Source organism: Balaenoptera ricei, chromosome 4 (assembly GCF_028023285.1).
Source record: "Balaenoptera ricei isolate mBalRic1 chromosome 4, mBalRic1.hap2, whole genome shotgun sequence".
NCBI lineage: Eukaryota > Metazoa > Chordata > Mammalia > Artiodactyla > Balaenopteridae > Balaenoptera > Balaenoptera ricei.
In genome coordinates this window covers 85,490,120-85,506,905 of record NC_082642.1, presented here as the reverse complement: position 1 = coordinate 85,506,905, position 16,786 = coordinate 85,490,120, and the positions used below count along the sequence as shown (strand labels likewise).

At 42.0% G+C, this 16,786-nt stretch overlaps 1 protein-coding gene across 2 annotated transcripts in view; it reads left to right on the top strand.

Moving 5' to 3' along the window:
• FGF12 (fibroblast growth factor 12) overlaps nt 1-16,786 on the top strand; it is a 356,679-nt gene that overhangs the window by 96,756 nt on the left and 243,137 nt on the right. The window contains exon 1 of one of the 2 annotated variants that reach the window (XM_059922085.1): nt 13,592-13,790. The exons of the other annotated variant lie outside the window; for it this stretch is intronic. Within the exon in view, the coding sequence (XP_059778068.1) occupies nt 13,592-13,790 (199 nt within the window). Of the gene's footprint in view, nt 1-13,591; nt 13,791-16,786 lie in introns of those variants that run through there. 2 annotated transcript variants of the gene reach the window in all.

Sequence of the window (16,786 nt, the reverse complement as noted above, 5' to 3'; positions counted from 1 at the left end):
TTGCCTTGGATGCAGCCTACAGTGATTTTGATTCATTGTTTACCCCAGCAATGCTGACTGTAACCATTTTATAGAATATCCATTTCAGCTCTTGGAACCCTCCTCCTGTGGTTTTGTCCCTGATCTTGACTTGAAAGTCTCTGGTGATGGGAAACTCACTTTCCCATTTTGGGAAGCAGTCAATCTGATGGTTGCTCTGCACTTCCTTGTATATAACTGCTTGATGGAATCCAAGTTTGCCTCTGGACACACAAGATGCCTTTCTTTTTTTAGTAAGAGTGTTGCAGATGCTTGAAGATAGACATCAACTTTCCTCAATTTCTCTTTCCCTGGCTCTAGTTATTAAACTGGTACTTCAAATGAGGTCATGATCACCAGAGAACGAGCAATGTGGATGCCTCTGACTTAGATTCTGAGTGGCCTTAACTCATGGGTTATCTTAACTTTTCTAACACTTTAAGAGTATAGATAGTCCCCTTATAAATTCATATTGTGGTTTCATCATCTAAAAAGTCACGAAGAAAGCTTTGGATTTGGTGTCAGCTAAACTAAATTTGAATTCTTGACCAGACCCATACTTCAGACAATTAATTAACCTTTCTGACCTTTAGTTTTTTCATTGTACATGTGGATAACAATATTGGCCTTATGTGGTTACCCTGAGGATTAAGTAAAAGAACCTGTATAGAGCCCAGTACTGTGCTTGGTGCATTGCAGATGCCTAATAAGTCTTATTTTCCCTTCTCTTTTCTACCCTATCTTTCCTTTCCCTCAAATACTATTTTTTTTTAATTGAAGTATAGTTGATTTACAATATTTTATTAGTTTCAGGTGTACAGCATAGTGATTCAGTATTTTTACAGTTTATACTCCATTAAAAGTTAACAAGATAATGGCTATAATTCCCTGTGCTATCCAGGATATCCTTGGTGCTTATCTATTGTATACTTATTAGTTTGTGTCTCTTAATCCCATATCCCTAATGTGCCGCTCCCTATTTCCCTCTCCCCACTGATAAACACTAGTTTGTTTTCTATATTTGTGAGTTTGTTTCTGTTTTGCTACACTTTAGATATGTGATACCACACAGTATTTGTTTTTCTCTGACTTATTTCACTCAACATAATATTCTCTAGGTCCATGCATGTTGCTCAGAATGGCAGAATTTCATTTTTTTTATGGCTGAGTAATATTCTATTCTCTCTCTCTCTCTCTCTCTCTCTCTATATATATATATATATATATATATATCTCACATCTTTTTTATCCAGTCGTCTATTGATAGACACAAGATATGGTTGCTTCCATATCTTGCCTATTATAAGTAGAGCTGCTATGAACATTGGGGTACATGTATCTTTTTGAATTAGTGTTTTCATTTTTTGTGGATATATACCCAGGTGTGAAATTGCTGGGTGGTATGGTAGTTCTATTTCTAGTTTTTTAAGGAACCTCAATACTGTTTTCCATAGTGGTTGTGCTAATTTACATTCCCACCAACAGTGTACATCCTCACCAACATTTATTTGTAGACTTTTTGATGATAGCCATTCTGAGAGGTGTGAGGTGATAGCTCTTTGTTTGATTTGCATTTCTCTAATAATTAGTGATGTTGAACATCCTTTTATGTTTCTGTTATTCATCTATATGTCTTCACTGGAAAAATGTCTACTCAGGTCTACTGCCCATATTTTTGATTGGGTTTTTTTTTTTCTTTTTTTGATACTGAGTTGTATGAGCAATTTATATATTTTTAATATTAACTCCATGTCAGTTATATCATTTCCAAATATGTCCTCCCATTCTATTGGTTATCTTTTCATTTGGTTGATAATTTCCTTTGCTGTGCAAAAGCTTTTAAGTTTAATTAGGTCCCATTTGTTTATTTTTGCTTTTATTTCTTTTGCCTTAGGAGACAGATCCAAAAATACATATAAATATTGCTAAAATTTATGTCAAGGTGTTCTGCCTATGTTCTCTTCTAGGGGTTTTATGGTTTCTGGTCCTACATTTAGGTCTTTAATCCACTTTGAGTTTATTTTTGTAAATGGTGTAAGAAAATGTCCTAATCTCATTGTTTTACTGTAACTGTCCAGTTTTCCCAGCATCACTTATTGAAGAGACTGCTTTTTCTCCATTGTATATTCATGCCTCATTTGTCATAGATTAATAGACCATAGGTATGTAGGTTTATTTCTGGGCTATTTGTTCCATTGATCTATGTGTTTGTTTTTATGCCAGTACCATACTGTTTTAATTACTATAGCTTTGTAGTATAGTCTGAAGTCTGAGAGAGTGACACCTCCAGCTTTGTTCTTTTTTCTCAAGATTGCTTTTGCAATTCGGGATCTTTTGTGGTTCCATATGAATTTTAGGATTATTCTAGTTCTGTGAAAAATGTCATGGGTATTTTGATAGGGATTGCATTAAATCTGTAGATTGATTTGGGTAGTATGGTTGTTTTAACAATATTAATTCTTCCAATCCAAGAGCATGGGATATTGTTGCATTTCTTTGTATCATCTTCAATTTCCTTCATCAGTATTTTATAGCCTCCTTGGTTAAGTTTATTCCTTGGTATTTTATTCTTTTTAAAGTAATTAAAATCCTGTTTAATGTGATTTTAAACAGGATTGCTTTTTTACTTTTTCTTTCTGATAGTTCATTATTAGTGTATAGAGAAGCAACAAATTTCTGTGTATTAATCTTATATCCTGAGACTTTGCTGAATTCATTTATTAGTTCTAATAGTTTTGGGGTGAAGACTTTAAGGTTTTCTATATAAAGTGTCATGTTATCTGCAAATAGTAACAGTTTTACTTCTTCCTTTTCAATTTGTATATCTTTTATTTCTTTTTCTCATCTGATTGCTGTGGCTAGGACTTCCAATAATGTGTTAAACTGAAATGGTGAGAGTGGGCATCCTTGTCTTATTCCGGGATTTAGCAGGAAGGCTTTCAGCTTTTTATTTTTGAGTATGATGTTAGCTATGGATTTTTCTTAATGGCCTCTTTTATGTTGAGATATGTTCCCTCTAAACCCACTTTGGTGAGAGTTTTTATCAAATACTTTTAACCTATACTTCGAATGTAGAGGTTTCAGTTTATGTTTTTGAGTGATTTGAGCTAAAAGGCCTGAACTAAAACCCAATGATTCCTTGACTGACATAAAAATTGGGGTTAATATAAGGCTTTACTGAAGGCCAGTGTGAAACAAAGGAGATTACAACACAGAGATAATTTGCAACTAACATCTAGATAACTTGATATGGTTCATTCTCTGGAGTCCACAGCTCTAGACTAGTATCTTAGGAGTCTCTATGAGGTTGTTTTCCTATATAGTTTCTGGCCTGATTCTGTTTGGTAGAGGATTTCTTCCCTTGACGGTCAGGAAAACTTTAAGTGTGGATGGATTACTCAAAATCCAGGTACAAAAAAGAAGAGCATACCTTACTCCATGAGTTAAATGCACCTTCCCAAGCCCATATCTTTTTTTTATCTGATGCCTGAAACTATGACTTTCTACTCACTTTAGGGAATAACTCTTCCCCTTCTGAGAATGTTGTGGGTTTACACTAGGGTTTTATCAGCGTAGCATCATCAGAAAAAGGTAGCCCAACATCTGTGCTAGATGCCCAATGGGGATAAGGGAAAACACATTCCCAGATTAAGACCATGTGTTTTCCTCTATATCAGACATTTGTTTCTTTTTTTTTTTCATAGCCACTACTTAACTGATGCTACCAGAGACTAAAGGTGATACTACTATTAATAAAAGTATGCCTAAGGTTTTGCTTAAGGTAAAACTTGAGACTGTTCTTACTCATCCTGAGCATGTATTACTTTCAAGTCAAAATTAAATCAACACACATTTACAGAGCATCTACTATAGTCAAAATGATGTACTAGATCCTCACAGGAACAAAAAATGTAAGTCATGATTCTCACTCCCAAATTCTATTTCTACTCTTATATATAGATCATATTTAGAATCTTTTTTATAATAAAATCCACTTATTTTTAACATAAAGTCAACATTCTTTCCCTGGCTTTTGTCCTCAGAAAATAATAAATGCTCTGGTTACTTATCTTTTAAAAGCCAACTATGGCTATTTCCTTGTCTTTTTCCTTTTTTGGGATGAGAGGAAGAACTGTCAAAATGAAGAGAAAGGAATGGCCCTCTTCTCCATTGCTGTATTCTTAGCATACTCAACCAACTAGAGACAATTTTCTAGCTTACGTTTAAAGAGGTTTCTTTTCTATGGTTTCTAGTGATGACAATATGTATACGTTGTCTAGAATGGGATTATGACCTCATGAGATCCCATCTAGCTAATACTGCATGTTTAAAAACTAATATCTTGTCCAAAACATTACAAAAATATTATTTCTCCATCTTGCTCCAAATGCTGTTTAAATAAATATGCTTTTGCAATCATCTTGTTCCTTTCTAGATATCTGAGCACTGAAATGCTTATTTACAACTATCTATCTATCTATCTTGGCTTTGACTGGGTAAACACACAACCATCTACACCAGTATCCTCTTGATTTCATGTTGCATATGCTGTATTAGTGGGCAAAATTAAGCACAGGGGAGTATAACTTTATGTGAAAATGATTGTTAAGTGAATAACTTAGAACTTTACTGAGTACTTTCATTTACTACTCTGGAATTTTTGAACATTTTCTTGTCTCCACAGCATTCCAAAAGGAAGCTTGCCAAATATTTTTATTTTTTGTTTTGAGATATTTTGTTTCGCCTAACAATGTGAATTTAGAGGTTTGTAGATGAATGATGCTACTTTTCATACATCCGTCTACTCATCTACCCATCCATTCATTCATTTATTCATTCACTCGTGCATACTGTTTCTTGTTTCAAAAACCAGTGTTATCTTTTCAATATATTATTTTAAGTAATCTAGGTCATTTTACAGGCAAATACACTTAGGCTCACACAAAGTAACATTATGCAAAGAAAGATTATTCTAAATCACATATTCTTTCTACTTTATATTTTATTTTTAGAGAATTCTAAAAAGTTAGGACTAGAAAGGACCTTACTGGTCACCTTGTCCAAACTCCCATTTGATCCCCTGACAGTTTTCTCTAACCAGATTGTATATTTCAGTTATTTCCAATAAAATCTTATTAAATATCAAACAGGATCAGTGAGGTCTTTCACTACTTGTTATTTTCGCAGAGCCCAGTGCTATGTGCACACAGAGGACAAAATGTGAATTTATGACAATTTTAATAATATAATTTGAGTGTCAGTCATGTGCTGGGTGCTGTAAGAGACTGCTATTTCAACAAGATCCATCCCCTGAAAATTTGGAATCTAAAATTAGAAATGGAGCAACTAGGTCCATGGAGAAAGCAGCTCAGTACAGATGGGTGACAGCATGAATGTTAGGATTATCAAACGATTTTAAGGTCATTTTGATCATATTCTGAGACTTTAAAAATTGACTACTCATTTTATCTGATGTCTGTGCTCTCTTTTTTCATTATTATATTCCTTTTCTTCTCTGAATGTGAGTGTGTGTGTGTGTGTGTGAGAGAGAGAGAAAGAGAGACAGAGAGAGAGAGAGAGAGAGGGAGAGAGAGAGAAATTGAGAGAAGAGAGGGAAAGATCAGAACTGAAACTCTACACCTAAATATAGGGGTGGAGGTTGGTCAGGGCAGAAATCTAGGTACCATGTACCCTCTCAGGCTATCCAATTTTAATAGATGGATTGAATTTAGGCAGATTTTTGGGAGTATTGATGAAGCAAAATGATCAAGTTGGAAATGTGGAGGCTACCCTTGAATTAGTTTTGAGTTTGTTTGTTTGTTTGAGTTTGTTTCTTGATATAAGAATAAATGTTTCATTTTAAACTTAAAAAGATGGATGGATGAATTCATTAATTAATTAATTTAAGTATTTATTGAGCATCTGCTATATACTAAGTGATATTTTAGGCACTGGAGATAGGAAAGTAAATAAAACAGACAATCTTCCTCTCCTTATGGGTTTTACATTCTTACGAGGATCTTCAAGCTACATTACTCATCTAGAAGGAAGGGGTATCACTGAATCGGTGACACTGGAAATTAGAAAAGGGCTAAAATGATGGAGAATCACTTGGGGCAGTTTTTTAATATCCTCAATCCAGCTAGGAAGGAAAATAACCAAGTGCCAAACATGTGTTTTAAGCCAAACCAGTGTACATTTTTTTAGGAATAGGAATGGAAAAAGTGTAACTTTATCCTCTTACGGATTTGTCTAATTTCTGTTTTGATTTAGTGTCCCTGTAGTTTTCTCGTGAAGCTCAACTTAAATTACTGAATTAAGGAGGAAAGTATTTGGAGGCCACAACCTCAGAACCAAAGAATACCCTCTTATGCCAAGGGTGAGAAAACCACTATCTTAGTTCCCTGGCCCAGAGAGATGTAAAAGCTGCAGAGGGAGGAGATTTGAAACACTTGAGTCCCCTGGTTCTTTCCAACATTGAAGGATCTCTTCAAGGTCATTTATAAGATGTGAAACCCTCCTAGGGGAGCACTAGAGGTCAGTGAATGAAAGGACACATAACATTCCCATTTTTTCTTTATGTGACCTTAATTGGGACATGAGAGACATTGAGGTCAGAAGACCTGGATTAAACTCATGTATCTTCAGTCATCTCTTGTGTGACCCTGGGAGATTACATCACTTACTGGAGTCTCAATTTATCTGTAAAATTGAGTTATTATTATCTCCTTAATTTTCCTCACAAGGTTGTTAAGAAACTCAGTGAGATAATACATGTGAAAATGATTTCTAAACAGTAAAAGACTATATCAGTGCAAATGATAATTACACTCTTACTTTAAATTGTATTACATCAATATAATTATTCATGATATCATGTTTTTATTGACATATAGCATAGAGGATAAAAGAGGAGCTCTGGAAATAAATTAGTTACACTTGAACTCTACCAATTCTTAACTGGGTGACTGACTAAGCAATGTAACCTCTCTGTGCCCCAGTTTCTTCATTTATAAAATGAGGATAATGACAGACCATACCTCATAGGGTTGCTATAAGGATTCAATGTGTCAATAATTGCAATGCAGTTAGAACCCTGCAGGGAGCTTAGCCCTGGCTCACATTATTTATAGCTTATGTTTCTTATTAAAACAGACATCCTCCAAAACATTGATAATTTCTCTACTTGGGCAATAAGGATACTACCCTTAATCTGTGTCATAAAGAAGAATTAAATATACTGTCTTTCTTATTTTGAGAGATGACCAAAACCAGACAAACATATAACATGTAGTAATTCAATTTTGAACTGTTGAATAAAGCACCATAAAGGAATTCACAAATTATTAGAAAGTAATTGTTTATGTTGCTGTTGTCAACCTGTTTTAACTGACAATCTGAAAGAGAAAAGGAAATGGAAGTAAAGCCATTGTATGGGATAATATTCATGGAGAAAAGGTCTTCTTCTGCCCGTCAAGCTTGCGGTGTCAGAGGCTGGTGAGCTCATATTCACCAAGGTTTGAGTCAGGGGCCTGATCTCAGAGCAGGATGATAAATGAGAAGAGATGATTGCCCTCCGCAGCTGGTTGTTGACTGCCCTTGCCCACAGTCACCCTCTCACTCCACCTCCATCCTCCCCTCTGTGCAGGGTGCTCACCTGGTTCCTCATTTTAAGGATTGAGCCTGTTTTGCATGTTTCCTGATAGAAGCCAGAGATCTGGGTTCCTCAAATATGGAGACACTTTTTCTTTTTGGCTCCTTTGTGTTCCCAACAGACAAGGACATTGACACTATTCTGCTAATGAAAATTTTGTTTGCCATTACAATGTCAAGGTTAATCATTCATTTCAAGTAGATTTCCAGCCTTTGTTAAATACATTATGTCCAGGAGTGAATGATGGTGTGTATGAATCACAAGCTATGTTTTCCTGTTTTGGGAAGTCTGGATTTTATAGGAGGGACTTGATTTAAATGGATATTTTAATGACAGCGTGCTCATTCTAATACTTTACATTACGGTCACATCTTCTTTGAGCCTTGCAGCAGCTCAGTTAGATAGGTACTGCTCGTGTCATTATCACTGATGTATTTTACAGATGTGGTTTGGAGATTGAATAACTTGTCCGGTAGCATACAGCGAGTGGGTGATTAAGACAGGAGCCAAATAAGATCGTGATGAGATGAACTATAAGCTTGTTGAGGGCAGGGAGAATGTAGAGGTGTAAAGAGTTCCCCTTGGTAACTGAAACAGGGCCTTGGATGCAATCTGTGCCCAATTCAAGGTTTCAAGTGAATGACTGCAGTGATCCTAATAGTTTGGTTTAGGAGTTGAAAGACTTGACCTATAAATAAGGGAAAAACTATTCAACATTCTGTATTTTTTCCCTTTAGAATACAGAGATGACTTAAAAATATGGAGATGATTAAGACCATGTTTTATTTGTTTGAAGGGAGGTCAGAAATATAAATATAATTATCCTTTCAATGTGTATCTGGCAACTTTCTCCAAGTAATTCAACTGCTTCCACCTACGCTGTCTTCAGAATTGTAAATGGAAATTCTCAAGTTGTTCAAAAATAGAGCAAAAAAGTCAAGGTATTGTTATCCCTGAGATATTGCCCTTCAAAATGACCTGATTATTTTAATTAAATCATCAGTAGGTTGATGTAATCTCATTCCTGAACCCCAAATGCAAAGATATTGGAAATGTTCTAGTAACCATGAAGGAAAACTTACGAGAATTAGTGGCCCAGGTAGGAAACTAATGAATTTCTTTTTTTTTTTTTTTCTTTTTTCTATGTGGACCATATTTTAAAGTCTTTATTGAATTTATTACAATATTGCCTCTGTTTTATTTTTTGGCTGCGAGACATGTGAGATCTTAGCTCCCTGACCAGGGATCAAACCCGCACCCCCTGCATTGGAAGGCGAAGTCTTAACCACTAGACCGCCAGGGAAGTCCCTGAATTTCTGAATATAAAAAAATTAACGAGGGTATTGCTTCTGATCTCAACAGCCATGTAAATAGGACCTAACTTCTCAGATTTCCCTGTATTTACCTCTTCTTCTCACTGGAGAACTGAAGTAAATGATGCTGATGATGAGTTAAAGGGCTCAACAGCTAAAAAGCACCCTGACAATAGCCACAGGAGTGCAAGGGAAGAAGTAAAGTTTTTGTTGTCTAACTGAATTGAAAACACCACATTCTCTTAGTAGCGATCTAAAGACATGGAATGTCACTTTCAGAAAGCTAGCATTTATTGTTTTCATTTTGTTCCTTAAATGCCTAACGATGCTGTCATGTCAAGACAAAGAAAACTTCAAACAGCAACTGTTACCTGCTTTTTCATCTCTTCCCCCATCACCCTCTTCTATCCTGTGCTGCTGCACTGGCTACCTTCTGCATCAAAACATCTTTCATGTCTCATAAACCTACAGGAAAAAAAAAATTAACACACTCAAAGATTAGAGAACACACATTCTCTTTCCAGGCCCTTTTTTTTTTTGTGGGGTGGGGGCGGGCACAGACGGTAGTTCTAGTAAAGTGTGTTAAATTTTTGAGAGTCTATTTCTCCCTTCTAGGATTATGTGTTATCTAAAATGTATCTATTCTATATATCTCTCAAACTTGGACACCTGAAGAACTTGTCAAAAACTCAAAATTCCTGGGCTCTACTCACAGAGATTTCTGTTTCACGTTCTGAGAAACCATCAGGAATCTACATTTAAAAAAAGCATCTCAGAAGAATATCATGCATTTTCTTAAAAAAATAAACACTGTCATCATCTCTTTTACTCATTTGGCATTTTCCACTTTTCAGAATGCTTGCACATACATATTCAGTTCTGTGAGGTAGATGGGAATGATTATTCCCATCTTGAGGATAAGAAAAAGACTCAAGAGTTTAGCAGTGATTTTCTCAAGACCTCACTATACACCCCTCTCTCGCCCATTTCTCTGGATTCCTCACCTTAGCTGACCTTTTTCTTTTTGGGTGTTGAACTGCAAGAGGCAAGGAGCCCCCAAAGCCAGCCAGTACTATTTGTACCTGCCTTCCTCAAGAATAAGACAAGCCTCGTGGTAGCCAAGGAAGGAAAACACGTAATTTTATCTGTGAAATGTGAACATTTCCCAGATGTTCCCAGAACATTTCCCGTATCATTGACAGTGATAACAATTGATTTTCAGTAATGTCCCTTACCACATCCAGATGCGCTTTTGAAAATGTATTTGGCTGGCTTCACTTTTGGAGAAGAGGTCTGTGTGTGGTCGCCTGTGTGCGTGTGTGTGTGTGTGTGTGTATCTTTTTGTTATGTACTGTTAGAATCCCAAGTTTACTGCCCTTATTCAGGCACACTGAACAGCTGCAGGGGATGTGGTGCTCCCCATTGACAGCTGGGATTCCCCCCTCTCAGGGCACCTTGCCTATTTAATCCTCCTCCCAGCTGTCTGCCTCATAAACCTGTCTGCCTGTGTTATGTCCAGCTGCAGCATGCAAGGTCCAGGCCCCCAGACGTGGTGGGGCCGTTTAACACAGTGCTTGCTCTAAACAGCCTCACAGGCCTCAATTCTTCTCCTTCTACTAGGCCCACAGGTTTGTGCCCACATCTAGAGAATTCCTGGGCCCTCTCCACAGCCCACATCCATTCTCAGTAGCTGCCAGGGCCTTCATGTTCCTTGCCCACTCTTAGGGTATTTCCAACATACGTGTTTCTGCTTGGAAATCATCCATTAAATCTTTTGGCACTACCCTTGATGCTTAGCGAAATGTCTGTTAAGGGGAGGGACTAGGGATATTTGAAGACTGATTGAAGAGAGATACTAAGTATGACTAATAGCCACTTCCAGGCCTTAGCATGACTACTCCTTTATGTTTCCAAATTTTTTCATGCTGCATTTTAACTTGGGTGACATTATCTTCTCCGCTGAGTTTTCTGTTGCATCCAGCTGTCATCACAAGCACTCCTGGAGACCCGATTGCCCTCCGCAGCTGGTTGTTGACTGCCCTTGCCCACAGTCACCCTCTCACTCCACCTCCATCCTCCCCTCAGTGCAGGGTGCTCACCTGGTTCCTCATTTTAAGGATTGAGCCTGTTTTGCACGTTTCCTGATAGAAACCAGAGATCTGGGTTCCTCAAATATGGAGACACTTTTTCCTGTTCCAAAATGTGCTGAAGGTGGACCCAACAGGCCATTGTTACTTTCTCCAGTGTCCGCTGCCTTCCTTTCTAAAAAGAGAATTCTTTGTGCTTCAGCTTACTGGCGAGACGGCAGACTGCTTTGTCGGCGCCTCACCCCTAGCCCCTCTCTGTGTACCCGGGATCCTTTAACGGGCCGGTAGTGTTTTCTCCTGGGGGAGGGACGGTACAGAGCCGACCGAAGCTGCAGTTCTTTCGTTCTGCCTCTGAGAATTCCTCATACAAACCTCAATCACGTAGGATTGCGTAGAGAGGAGAAAAGGGGAACGACAGAAGACGGAGAAGGGGGAGAGGGGTGACGGGAGGGAGGGGGAAGAGTCTGGGAACAGAGGGCGCGAGGGAGGGGAGGAGGACCCGAGCTCTCTGCGCTTCCTTGCGCTCCGGGAGCCTGGCCCCCAGGCTGGCCCCACCTGGGCGCTCCCAAGCTTTCAGCGGGTGGGCGAGCAGTGCCAAAGGTACACCGGCGGCCGCCCACGCTTCGTCCCACCCTCCGTCTCGGTGGCGGTCGTCCCTGCCTGGAGTTTCCTGGGGAGCTAGCGCTCCAACCCAGCGAGCCGGCTAGGCGGCGGCGGTGGCGTCCAGGAGCCGGTGCGGCTCGGCGCGCCTGGAGCCTCAGCCCCCGAATGGGACTCAGCCCTGAGCGCCCCCTCCGGGGCCTGGGGAGGAGGCGGCGGGGGGCACCCCGCTAGCCCGCGGCTCCGAGCTGCCACCCGCGCAAGTTGGCCGAGTTGGCGGCAGCCCGCACCTGCTTCCTGGCCCCGGCCCCAGAGTCTGCGTCGGGCCCCGAGGGCCCCAGTGGTACACTCGGCCGCCTCCCGCCCCCCAGACCCGGCGGCCTAGGGGGCCCCTCTTGCGCCCCGGGCGCCAGACCATGGTGGGCAGCTCCGAAGTGGAGCCGCAGCCGCCTCGAGCAGACGTCGCCCGCAGCCAGCCCCCGCCCCACCCGAGCCGCCGCGCGGCTGTTCGCAGCGCGCGGGTCCCTTCCTTCCTCGGCCGGGATGGGCCGCGCGGGACTGAGTGATCGGCCTCGCGTCCGGCGGGTAATCCCCATCTGATCTGATGCCTGTGAGCCGCCGACTGCCGGGCCGCGCGAGCCTGGGAGCCCTGGGCAGCGCGGCGATGACCTGATCCCGAGCTCGCTAGGGCGCCCCCTCCTTCCCTCGCTCCCTCTGAGCCTGTGCGGAGAGCGGCTCGGTGCGGCGGCCCCTGGAGGACCATGGCGGGGAGCTCCAGTTAAAGGCGTGTGGGCGCCGAGCTGGAGAGGAGACCTTCGGCATCGCTGCCTTTTGAGGGGGCTTATTTAAACTACTGAGTCATTCCAGATTTAGGATTCCCTAAATAATCACCAACTGTGCCCGTCTTGTGCCAGAAAGAAAGAGGAAAGAGAAAGAGCACCTGCTCTAGGGACCCCGCGTATCCGCGGCGCTCGCCTCTCGCGGGTTTCTCCCGGAGGGGTGCCTGGCCCTCGAGGATCTCCCTCCCTCCCTTCCTTCCTCTTTCCCCGTCCCTCCTTCCCTCCCCCCTCCCTCGCCTCCCGCGCCTCCCGCTCTCCTTGCAGCGCTGCTGGCGGGGAGTCGCGATCGCCGCAGCTGGAAACAGCTGCCCCCGCCTGGCGCCCCTACCCCGACTCCGGCTAACCGCTCCCACTTCGCGCCTCTCGGAATTCCAGAACTCGGGCGGCGGGCCCCGGGAGAACCGCAGCCGGTGCGATGCATTCCGTAGACCTCACCCAGCCGGGACGGACCTCCTAATCTCCAGAACTGCGGGCCGCAGGGAGTTAAATTGCTGCCTTCCTCTCCTCTCTTGCGGTTGGTGGCTTGTTTTCTAAAGGAACGTTTTATTCACTTTTTAGTATTTTCTACCGGGGGCACGCTACCCGCCTCGGTCCAGACTGCTTTGTAAACGGGTTTTATATGTATGTATGTGTAGATATACTTTGGACACCTTACAACGCTTGCGCCTCTCCAACAGAGGCACGGCTTGTTGTTTTGGACATCCTTCTTCCCTTTCCACTTGGTACTCCGAACGCAGTGTGACCAAACTCCCCACTGCCCCTTGGACGCGGATCGCCTTGGGGTGCAAGTTTGGGGTGCAAGAGTCTAGTTAACAGGAAGGCCTGGGACGGCCCCGCCCCCGCCGCCAGCGGTTGGGGAAGTTTACATCTGGATTTTCACACATTTTGTCGCCACTGCCCAGACTCTGACTAAACGTTGTGGGCGCCCGGTTTTCGGTACTGCGGCCTTCTCAAATATTAGCACTGCCTCCCCGCGCCTGCCCTGTCCCTCCAGGCCGCCGAGGTCCTGCCCTCGCCCCGGCGGAGCGTGATCCCGAGGGCGCAGTGGAACCCGGGGCCTGGGGCCCGCGCTGAGCAGCTATGGCTGCAGCGATAGCCAGCTCCTTGATCCGGCAGAAGCGACAGGCGAGGGAGTCCAACAGCGACCGGGTGTCGGCCTCCAAGCGCCGTTCCAGCCCCAGCAAAGACGGGCGCTCCCTGTGCGAGAGGCACGTCCTCGGGGTATTCAGCAAAGTGCGCTTCTGCAGCGGCCGCAAGAGGCCAGTGAGGCGGAGACCAGGTCAGTAGAGGTACAGACGGTGGGCTCCCTAGAGGCTGACACCCCCCTCCCCTTCTGAAAAGCACCTGGGGGCATCCATGGAAGAGAACCAGGATCCCCCTCTTCCATTCTGGCCCCCGTTCTCCAAAAATTTTCAGACATCTTTCAGTCGCCCTCTGTTAGTTAATAGCGTCTTGTCCCATATTCAGGAAAACACTTTATACCTTGATGAAACCACGGTTTGACTAGGGTGAGAGTTACATATATAGATGCTCCTGGTCCCATAGAGCTTGTAGAGTCCTTGAGGGCAGTGACCACCTCATTCTCCCTCTCTCTCTCTTTCTCATCTATCCCTTCATCCGTCCATCCATCCATCCATCCCTTCATCCGTCCGTCCATCCATCCATCCATCCATCCATCCATCCATCCATCCATCCAGTGTTTAATCTGCCTACTGAGGACCTAAATATAAATAAACCTTCCTCCCTATATCTCTCATAACACTTAGCACAATTCTTAACACATAACAGACACTTAGTAGACACCAGATGAACTTAAATTTACTGTCTTTTTCTAAATCTTTCTCTAGCAACACATCATGTCCAGTCTTTCTCACATTCTGATCAATTTCTCACCTCCCCATTTTTACCCATGCCCTTTCACTTCCTTTTACACAGACCTCCTTTTCCTATTCTCTTCCTCCCATTACTCTCATTGTTTCCAATGGCTCTGCTCATTAACTTTTCTGTCCTATTACTCCCATCCTTTGCACACTCACACTTACTTTTGGGACATTACGGGAACAACATAGTATCTGCAATTTGGTCACAGGGAGTGTAAAGAAAACTTTAGACTTATCAGACATCTTCTAGGCCTGGCCTTTCTGAAGCTGATTCTCTTCTTTGGCCCTAAATTCAAATGGTTGTTCTTTGATGTGTCTCTGTTTACAAAGGGAAATTGGATACCTCAAAATTTCAGAGTGATTATTCCCATTTTAAGCCAGGCTACCTTGAGAGAATGAAAGCAGAATTTCCAAGGTCTGTGCTTCCATCAGACTTTATTGATCCTCTGGGTGTGGCCCACAGGGTCATTTGCAATCTGCAGATGATCTACCCTTACTGTGGACAACTGAAAGGAAATACTGTCTGGAGAGAAAGCTTGCTCTGTGATCAGTTGACTAGTTTAGGTTAGCATCTTTGCAACTCTGACTGTCATGTTCTCCTGGGTTCCAGGAATGAAGCATATGGGCTAGGGTCATTGGGTGAAGAAAACACTTGGAAAGTCTGGACAAGTGGGGCTCAGAATTAGTTTAGAAATTTGGGATTAAGCCTTATGAAAAAGCCGTCTCATCTCATTTTTCCATTGAGTTTTCATGATGTTATTCACTCCCTAGTGGTCTCATTTTCTTATTCCGTGATGTTGATGAAATAGTAAATTTCAGGAGTAAACAAAAATAATTATGATCTGAAGGCAGGAGCTAGTAAAGCCTATTATTTTATATTCAATTAATATGGCCTGTTCATTTTATACAGGGAAGATGTATGCAAAATACTAGAGTTATCTCTGCACAGTAAATAATTCATATTAGGGGGAAGTCAAATCCGTTGTATTGTTGTGCAAGGATCATTTGGGGGCCATTTTCTCTCAGGGCTTATGTGGTCTGCAAGGGACTTCAAGGCTCTGAGTTCCTTGTGACTCTTATATCTCAGTCTCTGAAGTATGTTCTTGCACTCTAGTTGGGATAATAATGTTTGTGAATAGACCCTACTCAGCCTCCTCAGTTACAAACAAGGTCATCAAGATGATAGGTAGATTGTTTTTGTGAATGGATAAGATAAACTCGACTGATCTTTGTTGAAGTTGATTTGGAGATGAGTGATTTGCGTGGCTTAATTTTGTATAAGAAAATTGCTTCCTGTGACCTTTTCCTTAGCATCTTTATTAGAAAATAGAGACTTTGAGGGAATTGCTAAGTTTATTGTTTTTTTCAATGTTCATTTAATCTTTCCCTCTTTTTCATCTACTTAGTGTACATTTTGGCAAAGAGGATCATGACTGGTGAATTCCTTTAGCTTAAATGTCACAGTAATAATCTGGCAGAGAGATGACAGGACCTGTTAAGACATGCCCAGTGCAAAGGCAGCACACATGTTTCTGCCCACCGTGGACTTCAGTTTGTTATGAAACTTAGCTTAGAAGAATGGGAGCGTAGGGTGCAGCAGAGCTTTTGGGGAAGATGATAGTGTCCTGTTACTGTTACTAACAAAGCCAAACAATTAATCTGTTGATTTGCTGTCAGTGACTATGATTCACGTAGTATGGGATGAGCCTATATAGAGAGATATAGCACCTTCCACATCTCAATTCCAGAGAAGATTCTTTAGCTGGATTGGGAGGAAGTTGCTAAACACCAAAAGGAAAAACTATCTGAGCAAATCTGTTTTACAAGCGCTTTGATGTTATGTTCACTTAATATTTGAGTTATCCTTGAACTCACTAGCCCTTCTAAGCCATATTCTGTGAACTACAAACTGAGTCACAAATGGTAAAGTGGAATAACTTGTCCTGATAAAGAATTTCCACTCTGAATTTCTGTCGAGACACAAGTTCCATGGACCAGACTTGCCAGGGGAGAGAGCCTGAAACAGTGAAGCTAAGCCAGGTATTGGATGGGAAAGGCCACGGTTGTATTTCTGATTTCAGGGCTGACACATTGAGTGTCTCTTAATCCTTGTCTTAGCTCACCAAGTTCTGATGCATATCATGTTGAAACCTCATAAACACAGAGGGAATACTGAAATTACACAGTAAAGGTCTCAGATTTCAAAATCATGATATTGCATTATGAAAATGTGAGAATTGACAGGGCAAGACCTCCCATCGCACAGTTCCAGGACCACAGGACACCTCAGATGCTTTGTGAGTGCCCTCCCTGGAGCACAGTGATGGCTTACACTGGGATTGTGTAGCAAAATCCTTCCTAAGATACGAAATCCTTGAGCCATAGCAAGTTGGTG